Consider the following 12,565-nt stretch of genomic DNA (forward strand, 5'->3'; position numbering starts at 1 on the left):
CATTGACAGCCATAAATCCATACCTACCAAAAACAGTCAAAATGCCATGAGTTTAAATCATTTACAGCCATAAATCCATACCAACCAAGAACAGTAAAATGCTATGAGTTTGAATCATTGATGGCCATAAATCCATACCAACCAAGAACAATCAAAATGCCATGAGTTTAAATCATTGACAGCCATAAATCCATACCAACCAAGAACAATCAAAATGCCATGAGTTTAAATCATTGACAGCCATAAATCCATACCAACCAAAACAGTCAAAATGCCATGAGTTTAAATCATATACAGCCATAAATCCATACCAACCAAAAACAGTCAAAATGTCATGAGTTTAAGTCATTGACAGCCATAAATTCATACCAACCAAGAGCAGTCGAAATGCAATGAGTTTAAATCATTGACAGCCATAAATCCATACCAACCAAAACAGTCAAAATGTCATGAGTTTAAATAATTGACAGCCATAAATCCATACCAACCAAGAACAGTCAAAATGCAATGAGTTTAAATCATTGACAGCCATAAATCCATACCAACTAAAACAGTCAAAATGCCATGAGTTTAAATCATTGACAGCCATAAATCCATATTAACCAAAAACAGTCAAAATGCCATGAGTTTAAATCATTGACAGCCATAAATCCATACCAACCAAGAACAGTCAAAATGCAATGAGTTTAAATCATTGACGGCCATAAATCCATACCAACCAAGAACAGTCAAAGGGTCATTCAATACATAAACAGCCATAAAACCCAACTAAAAAAAACAGTCAATGGGTCATGAATTAGAAATCATAAACATCAATAAATCCAAACTAACCAAAAACATAAAAAGGGAAATGATATAAAGTAACACAGCCATAATATATTATTGCTTATTATTCTTTTGGTGTTAAGTTCTGTTCTGTACTTCCATACATACATTGGTTCTAAACATGTTGAAGCTTTAATTCCAGGCTGGTAGTTTCCTTTCACTGATGTCTTCAGTATCCTGCATATCTATCTGGTCAATGACCTCTGGTGATCTTGACCTCTGAGGAGCTGTCCAAGGTCGTGCCCTTGCCTGTGACCCCTCCCAATGGGACAGGCCAAGCGCCCCAGGTCCTTTCTCTTCTTTTCCTGCATGAGAATCCATAAACTTTAAAACCCCAGGCTGGTTGACATCATTCATTGCAGATGGCCCAGCATTCAAACCTTCAGCCTCTTTTCTGAGTCTTTTCTCCTCTCTTCGTTCTCTCCTTTTTCTTTGTCGCTCCTCCTTTTCTGCCCTCCTTTTCTGTTTGGCCATTTCCTTTTCAGCTTCAGTCATTTGTCTGTCCACATTTGCGTCATTCTTAATCTTCTTTTCATCATCATCATCAATATTGTTTATTCCATCAGGTTTTGCTGTTGCTGCTCTATTTTGATCCTCCTTGGAATCATCACCTGTTCCATATTCTTTTGATGTTATTTGCTTTTGAGGTTTCCAGTCAAGTTTAAACCCAGTCTTCACCAGTTCTTTTTCATTCTCATCTGGCGTTGATTTCAAGTTTGGAACAGTGTTCTGTCTACTCAGTTTAGCAGACTTCCCCTGTATGTAATACATTCCTGAATTTACTCTCATCTAAAAGAGGTCAAAATTTGTTCATTAATTTTTTTTCAGAATTTAAAGTAACACTATATAACAGATACAAAACTGCATTGTTATATATTTATATTAAAATTTGGCTTGAGACCATAAAAATACTAGACATTGCGTACAATTCCAACAAAAAAAAAATGTCGTCTTAAATTGATCATCAATTAAAACATTTAACAAGAAGAGAAAACAATTAACTGCAACTGTTACAATTTTCAACTAACATTAGTTAAAATATAAGCATTTAATGGGTGAATTAATGTTTCTTCCAGAAATATTCATTAGTATCTTAAAAATAAGGCTAAAGCTATATAAAACTAAAGCTGGCATAATATTAATCAATAGTAAATAAGTTCTTTCTCGAGAGCAATTTTTTTTAAGTTCAAAACTTACCACTTGTTGTTGTGATTTTTTCGAGACTTTGGCGGGAATTTCTGTTGCGGCAACCTTGTCTTTTACCTTGATGACGTCGCCTGTTCTAGGCCAGGGGTGGTGCTGTTTCTCAGATAAGGCAGAGGGGGGACGCCCCATCACAATTGTTGCGACCCCGTCGCTGGAATTAAAATAACACAGTTTTAATGTTCTTTTTTAAACAAATTTAATAGAAGTTCAGTTAAAATAAAACGTTCTTACTTGCAACCCTGCTCATATCTTGACAAATGTCATTTTGCAATTATAATTGTGAATGCCATTTTTACCTTTCTCAATGCATTAACTTTAAAATGGAAAAGCAACATGGTAAAATAAAACCAAAAAACAAGAAATGTCTATGTTACTATTTCACACAATTTCTGTGATTGGTGTCAGGGATTTCAAAAGTTCATAAATAAATGTATCACTTGCAGAACGAATCTAAACAAAGTGAAATTTAAGCTGCACCAGCAGGTGAGGTACCTTACTATAACCTATGTTCTTTTATTTACACCAATTACTCCATTTTCTTAACAGTGAGACACAGTACAAATACACTCTACACAGCACAAAAATACACAAAAAACACCCACAAATCAATAAAACTATGGTCCCTGCCTTGGAACAGCCAATCCAAACCATTTTTGGTAAACAACAATTCTAATTGACTCAAAAAGTCACACTTGGCCCCAAGTGGAAAGTGTTGTCCTTGATTAGCTTGTACCCACATGAATTAAGTCCCTTACTTGTACCCACATGAATTAAGTCCCTTACCTTCCCATGACGATAGTGCCAGCGGGGAACTCTGGGAACTCTGGCTGGTGATTGTTACCCAGCACTTCATCCTCTATCAGCTTGGTCAGCATATCCACCCTATCATATACATTAAATGAATAATTACATATTGACATGTTTTGCGAATAATTTTGTTTAGTTGGATTTTTTTTGCCATTTTCAACAGTTTTTCAGTCATATCTCAGCTTTCAGGCTAAATGCACATATTGACAACTGAAACTGACAACTGCCCTACTTGAATCAGCGGTAGGGAGAGAATGGACGTGGACAACTGCCCTACTTGAGTCAGAGGTAGGGGGAGAATGGACGTAGACAACTGCCCTACTTGAGTCAGAGGTAGGGGGAGAATGGACGTGGACAACTGCCCTACTTGAGTCAGAGGTAGGGGGAGAATGGACCAGGACAACTGCCCTACTTGAGTCAGAGGTAGGGGGAGAATGGACGTGGACAACTGCCCTACTTGAGTCAGAGGTAGGGGGAGAATGGACGTAGACAACTGCCCTACTTGAGTCAGAGGTAGGGGGAGAATGGACGTGGACAACTGCCCTACTTGAGTCAGAGGTAGGGGGAGAATGGACCAGGACAACTGCCCTACTTGAGTCAGAGGTAGGGGGAGAATGGACGTGGACAACTGCCCTACTTGAATCAGAGGTAGGGGGAGAATGGACGTGGACAACTGCCCTACTTGAGTCAGAGGTAGGGGGAGAATGGACGTGGACAACTGCCCTACTTGAGTCAGAGGTAGGGGGAGAATGGACGTGGACAACTGCCCTACTTGAGTCAGAGGTAGGGGGAGAATGGACGTGGACAACTGCCCTACTTGAGTCAGAGGTAGGGGGAGAATGGACGTGGACAACTGCCCTACTTGAGTCAGAGGTAGGGGGAGAATGGACGTGGACAACTGCCCTACTTGAGTCAGAGGTAGGGGGAGAATGGACGTGGACAACTGCCCTACTTGAGTCAGAGGTAGGGGGAGAATGGACGTGGACAACTGCCCTACTTGAGTCAGAGGTAGGGGGAGAATGGACGTGGACAACTGCCCTACTTGAGTCAGAGGTAGGGGGAGAATGGACGTGGACAACTGCCCTACTTGAGTCAGAGGTAGGGGGAGAATGGACGTGGACAACTGCCCTACTTGAGTCAGAGGTAGGGGGAGAATGGACGTGGATAACTGCCCTACTTGAATCAGAGGTAGGGGGAGAATGGACGTGGACAACTGCCCTACTTGAGTCAGAGGTAGGGGGAGAATGGACGTGGACAACTGCCCTACTTGAGTCAGAGGTAGGGGGAGAATGGACGTGGACAACTGCTCTACTTGAATCAGCGGTAGGGGGAGAATGGACGTGGACAACTGCCCTACTTGGGTCAGAGGTAGGGTGAGAATGGACGTGGACAACTGCCCTACTTGAATCAGAGGTAGGGGGAGAATGGACGTGGACAACTGCCCTACTTGAGTCAGAGGTAGGGTGAGAATGGATGTGGCAAGGATTTATGACCAATCCCTGCACAAGTTCTTTGGCAGGGTTGGGAATCAAACCTGAAATTCTCCAATTTGTAGTCCAGTGCTCCAGCAACTGAGCTAGCTGGCCCTGTTATCTGGATAAAAAATCTACTAGAGCTGCCCCCTTTAGGCCAAATAATGCAATACTGAGAAAGCATTAATAATCATGTTATTGAAATTTTGAGGTTGAAAATAGGGCACAGCTTTTGAAACCAGAATGAAATCCCAACAGCCTCCAATTGCTGCTCATCAGTTTCTTAGGTTTGGAAATGAAGAGGTCATTAATTTTATTTGATTTTCTAAGGACTACAAACAAGTCAAAATAGGTATCTTTGCTGTAAAGGGTTAAAGACAGCATGCTCTTGAAACTTGGTGCTGACCTTTTTTCAAGGTTCTGAACCCTTGTATCAAGGCTGTTCTGGTCAGACTCCCGTTTCCTCCTTAGAAAATCAGACATCATCTCCTTCTCAAACACCTGCAGGTACTCTAGATGCTTCTTGCCCAGCCACTGCCCTGAAATGGAAAGTGAGACCTCTATAGCTGACAATTAACAGTAGACAAACACAGACCTCTCAGCCATTTGGATGTCAGATTGATTTTGTCCTACGAATCGAACGAAATCAAATTGAATCTCAATTATTCATGTGATATTATCTACAATTGAAATGAAGTATAAACAGATAGCTGATCCATTCATTCATGGATTGAAGAGTATCTAATGTTCAATACCAGTTGAAGATATTTGTGGTTTTAGAGCAATGTGAGCAAACCAAAAACCAATGATAGATACCAAATTATAAACCTCTGGGCCCATAGTTTCAGACAAGATTTTTTGTTACATGCTCATATTTAGAACTAATGCTTAGGCCCAATGACCGTCTTAATCAATAGACTGGAATGATTTCAATTTTTTTTATTGAGAACCACTCTAGAAACTTTGTTTTAAGTTTTGTCAGTTTCTGCCCATCTGTTTAAGAGGAGATGTTGCTTGAAGAACAAGTGAAAACGATCCTCTAGAAGATCTTTCATACCAATTATAAATGCCTTGGGATTTGGAGTCTCAGACAAGAAGAATTTTAAAGGGTTTACCCTGGGGAGAGGCCAGTTTTTACACCAGGGGCTTAATTTGCCCAGTTTTATAGGGGACCTCTAGATGATGCCTCAATAATGAAATATGAAGTCTTTGTTTGCTGTTTCAGGCAAGAAGGTTTTTAACAGTATTTCGTTTATAAGTCAGTTTAAAAGTGTTGACCCCACAAATGGGACCAGTTTTGACCCCTGGGGCATAATTTGAACAAACCTTGTAAAAAAAAACTACCTAACAAATATAAAAAGCCTTGTCTTTATTGTTTCAGAAAAGAAGTTTTTTTAAAGGCATTACATTTAATAGTCTGTGGAAAGTACTGAATCGTTCGGCGGGGCCAGTTTTGACACAAAGAGCATGATGCACATACTATAGCACAATTCAACAATGATGTACACACCATAGCCACTGAAGCACAATACACGAGTGTCACACTCACCATCCCTGGGTTTCTGACAGCACAGGTTCTTGTAGATGGAGTTCACCACGAGGCCGGCATGTACGAGGATGCTCAAAGGAGGCACTAGGAAGGTCTTGTTGGAGTATTCCATCACCAGGTAGTACATCTCAAACTTCCAGATCTGGAATGAGTTCCTCTCCACCGAGTTGAACACGTTGCTAGAAAAACAAGAGTAGATTTAATGCATGTGCATAAAGTGTCGTCCCTGATGAGCTTGTACGGAATGCTTTCATGGAATTCTCTGGAATGAGTTTCTCTCTACAAAGCTGAACACATTGCTTAAATATAGAGGAGATTTTTCTCATAAATTTATTAAAATAAGCCATGAATGTGAGTAAAGTGTCGTCTCATGGAGTTTTTTAATTAAAGAACGTCAAAACTCTCTTCTAAATAAAAATCCAGATAGAAAGTGTTAGTGGAGGCAGATTACCCGAACATGTCCAAAAGCAGGTTACCTGAAGATGGCAATGAGGAGGTTCAGGAGGAGAATGCTGCCAATCATGAGGTAGGCTGCCAGGATGAAGGGAACCATCCAATGAGGGGTCAGACAGTCCCTCTCCCCCGCCACACACGTAGAGTTGCAAGGGTTGTCTGGGGAAAAGCATAGCATGGTATGTAGTAATCAACTCAGGTAGAAAGTGTCGTCCCTGATTAGCCTGTGCTAATCTGGGACTACTTTTTACACACATCCATGGTGTAATTTAGTTTACCTCTGACCTTTTATTATTGGCTAAGTGGTATTATGTGAAATATTGAGAAACACATTTGGACTTTTGTATTTCCAGTTTGACCTGCCTGAAAACTTTAAAAACTTATGACTGGACAGAAACATTTCCGTTTCATGTATTATAAATATTTTTTGTCTGAAAAAAGGTTACAGCACACTGTTATTTCACTTGATGCAGGTTATATCTGTTTATTCAATTTCCTATATTAAATGAAAGAAGTCTATAAAAATAAACAGTTTTTACCAGTTTTGTCTGGATCTTAAATATGCCACTATAAATTGTTCTCCATTTGGTTTTTTAATTTTAATACCTAAGATAACAATCTTGAAGCAAAACAGACAGTTTAAGCCAAGTTTGTTACTCAAATTACGATGCAACAATTGACAAATAAAAGGCATCAGTATTTGCTGAAAATCTACACATACCAGCTGCATCAGGCAAATATGGGTCTTATGCCAGCCTAGCTGCATATATGGCTTAACATTAAGCGAAGTCTGGACAGAAGTTACCCTGTCCTGTCCCTCCTGACCAGACTGCAGAAGTTACCCTGTCCTGTCCCTCCTGACCAGACTGCAGAAGTTACCCTGTCCTGTCCCTCCTGATCACAGAAGTTACCCTGTCCTGTCTCTCCTGACCAGACTGCAGAAGTTACCCTGTCCTGTCCCTCCTGATCACAGAAGTTACCCTGTCCTGTCCCTCCTGACCAGACTGCAGAAGTTACCCTGTCCTGTCCCTCCTGATCACAGAAGTTACCCTGTCCTGTCTCTCCTGACCAGACTGCAGAAGTTACCCTGTCCTGTCCCTCCTGACCACAGAAGTTACCCTGTCCTGTCCCTCCTGACCAGACAGAAGTTACCCTGTCCTGTCCCTCCTGACCAGACAGAAGTTACCCTGTCCTGTCCCTCCTGACCAGACAGAAGTTACCCTGTCCTGTCCCTCCTGACCAGACTGGGCTTAATGAGGAGGCTGATCTGGAATCTGACCAGCAGCATGTGGCATTATACCCACTAAATCATGACTCAGCTCATATTTACCTCCATACATTCCCCAATATTCTAAAAAACATCCCCACAGATCATCCAGTACAGGAATAGAAGATAAATTTTAAAACAAATGTGTTACTCAACTCACTTTGCAACTATTGGCTGATGGGCTTACAAGCGGCAGCAGTTGTCCCCAAAAATTGTAACATATTTACCTCCGTCACATTCCCCGATGGATTCAAAGAAGATTTCCCCATAGATCATCCAGTACGGGAAATAGAAGACGTCCTTGAGTATGTCCCAGCTAGCGGAGCGCTCCGTGTACAGGAGACCCTGGGCTGCTATGCCGTACGCCAGCAGGAACACCATCATGACCACCAGAAACAGACCCATCTCTCCAAACTGGGAGAGAAGTATCAGGGTTAGTTTTTTTTTGGTTTGTTTGTTTATTTGATATTTTTTGCCATTTTCAATAGTATTTAAGTCAAAGTGGCATCTGTCATTTAGGCTTTTAATCATATTTTTTGTATATATGATCTAAATTTAATGTTAGAAATGACCAGACCTGGGCTAAAAATTTTAAACTGATAAATATGACTGTAGATCTATTTCCTGAAAATGCTTCTCAAAAAATGATTCTAGTGATTCTATTACGAAACACTGCCACAATTGTTTCATTGTTGAAAATCACTCAATGATTTGCCACAATATTGAGAGCTGTATCTTAAAAGCCCTTTTTTCTTGATATTCACTTTTTGTTTGGATATATAGGATCTGGCATGAGTTGTCATATCATACCATATTTTATTAAATGAGTTCAGGAATTTTGTTAGTAAGCGAGCGTTTGGCGACCTTACTAACGAATTTCCTGGACGAGTTTATTAAAATATGGTATGATATGATGAGTGTCAGATCTTTTTCATCACATGCTTTTAAATGAGCAAATTAAATAAATATTTACGCAAACATAATGATAAATCTCGAATATTGTTTATATTTCCTGACGTCATTTAGAATGCCTCGGCTTTTACAAAGCAAAATAACAAAATGCGATTGGTCAATAAACGAAAACTAAGCCAATGAAAACGCTTATAAATGTTGTATTACACATGTGTAATAAAAAAAAATATGTAATGGTTGTATTACATTGGAAACAGGGTATAACATGTGATAAAATCACTTATTATACCCACGCTTTTTGAAAAGCGTGGGGATATTGTGGTTATCTCTGCCGTCTGTCCGTCCTGGCCACTATCTCTTCCTACACTATAAGCACTAGGACCTTGAAACTTACACACATGGTAGCTATGAGCATATGTGCGACCCTGCACTATTTGGAATTTTGATCTGACCCCTGGGTCAAAAGTTATGGGAGTTGGGGTGGGGCCGGGTCAGAGATTTTCACTCATTTTTATGCCCCCGGTATGGTGCTTTGGCCATATCTTTTGCAATATTGAAGATAGCAACTTGATCTTTGGCATGCATGTGCATCTCATTGAGCTGCACATTTTGATTGGTGAAAGGTCAATGTCATCTTTCAAGGTCAAAGGTAAAAAAAAAATCCAAGGGAAGTAATAAGCTTTAAAGGGAGATAAGTAATGAACCTGCCAAATGATTTAAAAAAAGAAATAAATCAAACGGTCAATCTCAACTATGCATGGCCCCATTACCAATCCTGGGGTGCCCACTGGGTCAAACATGCATCGTGGGGATACGCGTCGACCTCTGCCTCGCCATTTCTAGTTATTCTTTTTTTTCTGGATAATCATTCATTTTTCAGGAAAGTAACCCTAGATTATCACTTTTTTCCAGACAAACAGTTATTTTTCTGGATTATAAATTATTTTTCTGGAGAACCACTTCTATATGAGGCCTGCTCTCAAAAGAGGGACTCAACGCATTAGCTTAAATGTGGTCCCAGATTAGCCTGTGCTGCATGCATAGGCTAATCAAGGCCAACACTGTCAGCATTAAGTAGATTTCCTCTAAAAAGAGACTTTCTTTCAACAAAAAACACCATAACAGTGAAAAATTTGGTTTCTGATTTGCCAGTGTGGACTAAACAGGCTTATCCATCAAAACTGTAAGCTCATGCATTCCGGCCCTTTTTTCCAAAATGAGGCTCAAGTTTCTCTGGCCTGACTCACCATCCTGCGGACCATGACCATCTTGGGACCCACGTTGGTGCTAGCCCTGTAGAACTTGGTGATGATCGCAATGAAAACCACTGAGTTGAGGCAGTACAAGACCTTGGTAACGGATGGGTAACCAAGGTGATGGAGCAGGAATCCCAGGAAACACAACAGCAGGTTCAGCGCCTCCATGTAGCTCACGAATCCATACCAGTCACGGATCTTGGAGACAAATGTTGGTGACGGGAACGATATGAACTGTAAGGGAAAAATATTTATTTATAGTTTACCTTTGATATGCTATTTAAAGGGACCTTTTCACTGATATTGGCACGAATTGAAGTTTGTTATTAAATTCTTTAAATTGATAAACTAAATTCCTCCAGTAAAAACAAAAATTTCTTCTTTTAAGTCATCCTTAACTGGGCTTGAAATACTGACTCTTGGGAGTAAATGCTAAGCGCTTTAACCACTCCTCCATCCCTATTTGAATAGAGAGTGGCGTATTTTATACTTTACATAGGCAATCCTCAAAATGTCACAAAATATAATGCTTTGCAACGCTTCTTAATTTCCATTATACTGAATCGTCAAACGTTCAGTATTACTGTTTAACAATTAAACTTTAAAATACAATAACTAACACAACTACAAGACTTTTTAAAATGCTTTTTCTTCATAAAATTACCCTCATATATTTTCATGCACAATTATTTACATTTTGATATTCTAGTTTTATTACCAATTGTTATAATACTAGAAAAAAAGACATACCTCAAATATAAATTATCTATAATTCTCAATATAGAAAAATACAACAACATTTCAATAACAGATTTTGTTCAATAAACAAGGCTTACATTTTACCGAACAAAAAACCAAGCTGCCCACTGGTAAAACCTGCTAAATGCATGTGCCTTAAATATTATACCAGAATAGCCTGTGCAGTCCGCACAGGCTAATCTGGGACAACACTTTCTGTCTAGACTGGATTTATAGCTCACCTGATTGCTCAGGTGAGCTTTTGTGACCGGTCTTTGTCCGTTGTCCGTCCGTCCACATTTGTTCGTATACACTCTAGAGGCCACATTAATTGTCCGATCTTCATGAAACTTGGTCAGAAGCTTTGTCCCAATGAAATCTCGGTTGAGTTCGAAACTGGGTCGTGCTGGGTCAAAAACTAGGTCACTAGGTCAAAAAAAAAGAAAAAACTTGTAACACTGTAGAAGTCACATTTCATGCCCAATCTTCATGTAACTTTGTGAAAATGTTTGTCTTAATGATATGTTGGTTGAGTTCAAAAGTGGTTCCGGTGCATTGAAAAACATGGCCGCCAGTAGGCGGGGCAGTTTTCCTTATTTGGCTATAGAGAAACCTTGTAAACACTCTAGAAGTCACAATTTTTGCCCAATCATCATGAAAGTTGGTCAACACATTGGTTGTATTGATATCTCTGACGAGTTCGAAAATGGTCCAGATCGGTGAAAAAACACGGCCGCCAGTGGGCGGGGCATTTTTCTCTATATGTATATAGTGAAAACATGAGAACACTATAGAAGTCACATTTTTGGCCCAATTTTCATGAAATTTGGTCAGAACATTTGTTTCCTTGATATGACAGTCGAGTTTAAAAATAGTTCCGGTCAGTTGAATAACATGGCTGCCGAGGGGGGGCAGTTTTCCTATTTTGGCTATAGAGAAACCTTGTAAACACTCTAGAAGTTACAATTTTTTCCCAATCATCATGAAAAATGGTCAAAACATTGGTTTTATTAATATCTCAGACAAGTTTGAAAATGGTCCAGATCGGTGAAAAAACATGGCCACCAGTGGGCGGGGCATTTTTCTCTATATGTATATAGTGAAATCATGTGAACACTCTAGAAGTCACATTTTGGCCCAATTTTCATGAAATTTGGTCAGAACATTTGTTTTCTTGATATGAGAGTTGAGTTTGAAAATGGTACCGGTCAGTTGAATAACATGGCTGCCGGGGGGGGCAGTTTTCCTTATTGGCTATAGAGAAACCTTGTAAACACTCTAGAAGTCACAATGTTCGCCCAATCATCATGAAAGTTGGTCAAAACATTGGTTTTATTGATATCTCGGACAAGTTCGAAAATGGTCCAGATCGGTGAAAAAACATGGCCGCCAGTGGGCGGGGCATTTTTCTCTACATGCATATAGTGAAAACATGTGAACACTCTAGAAGTCCCACTTTTGGCCCAGTTTTCATGAAATTTGGTCAGAACATTTGTTTCCTTGATATGAGAGTTGAGTTCAAAAATGGTTCCGGTCAGTTATTTAACATTGCTGCCGGGGGGAGGGGGGGCAGTTTTCTTATATTTATACATAGTAAAAAAAGCTTGTGAACACTCTAAAAGTCACATTTTTTGCCCAATCATCATGAAACTTGTTGAAATGATTGGTTTTATATAAATCACATAATTAATGCCATAAGTATTGCCCTTAGTCCAAATTTTCATTATATTATACAAAATCCTTTTAAACACTCTAGAGGTCACAATTTTGTTTTGGATTTTATGAATCTTGGTCATAATATTTATTTTTGTAAGCAAAGTTTGATGTTTGGTTGGGGGGGGTCAACTCAAAATATAGGTCACCAGGTCAAATCTTACAAAAACAAAAACACTCTATATGCCAGAGTTTTGGTTCAATAATGATGAAACTTGACCAGGATGTTTGTCTGGACAATATCTAGGTCAAGTTTGACGTTTGGTAAAGATAGAATGAACCGACTCCTCTCAGGTGAGCGAACTAGGGTCATCTTGACCCTCTTGTTGATTATAAAGAGACTTCCTTTACACAAAAAATTCAAATT

The 12,565-nt window shown here is 39.5% G+C and overlaps 1 protein-coding gene across 2 annotated transcripts in view; it reads right to left on the reverse strand.

Annotated features, from left to right (window-relative positions):
* Positions 1-923: 923 nt before the first annotated feature.
* LOC127871106 (transient receptor potential cation channel subfamily M member 3-like) overlaps positions 924-12,565 on the reverse strand; it is a 55,312-nt gene continuing 43,670 nt past the window's right edge. Inside the window, exons 21-28 of one of the 2 annotated variants that reach the window (XM_052413791.1) lie at positions 9,739-9,981; positions 7,807-7,993; positions 6,336-6,471; positions 5,860-6,038; positions 4,717-4,849; positions 2,815-2,913; positions 2,023-2,182; positions 924-1,581 (exon numbers count right to left, since the gene is read on the reverse strand). In XM_052413791.1, coding sequence (XP_052269751.1) covers positions 958-1,581; positions 2,023-2,182; positions 2,815-2,913; positions 4,717-4,849; positions 5,860-6,038; positions 6,336-6,471; positions 7,807-7,993; positions 9,739-9,981 — 1,761 coding nt within the window. In that variant the 3' untranslated portion in view covers positions 924-957. Of the gene's footprint in view, positions 1,615-2,022; positions 2,183-2,814; positions 2,914-4,716; positions 4,850-5,859; positions 6,039-6,335; positions 6,472-7,806; positions 7,994-9,738; positions 9,982-12,565 lie in introns of both variants that reach the window. The other variant, XM_052413790.1, reaches the window with a different exon arrangement.

The sequence above is a fragment of the Dreissena polymorpha genome, chromosome 3, assembly GCF_020536995.1.
Source record: "Dreissena polymorpha isolate Duluth1 chromosome 3, UMN_Dpol_1.0, whole genome shotgun sequence".
Lineage (NCBI taxonomy): Eukaryota > Metazoa > Mollusca > Bivalvia > Myida > Dreissenidae > Dreissena > Dreissena polymorpha.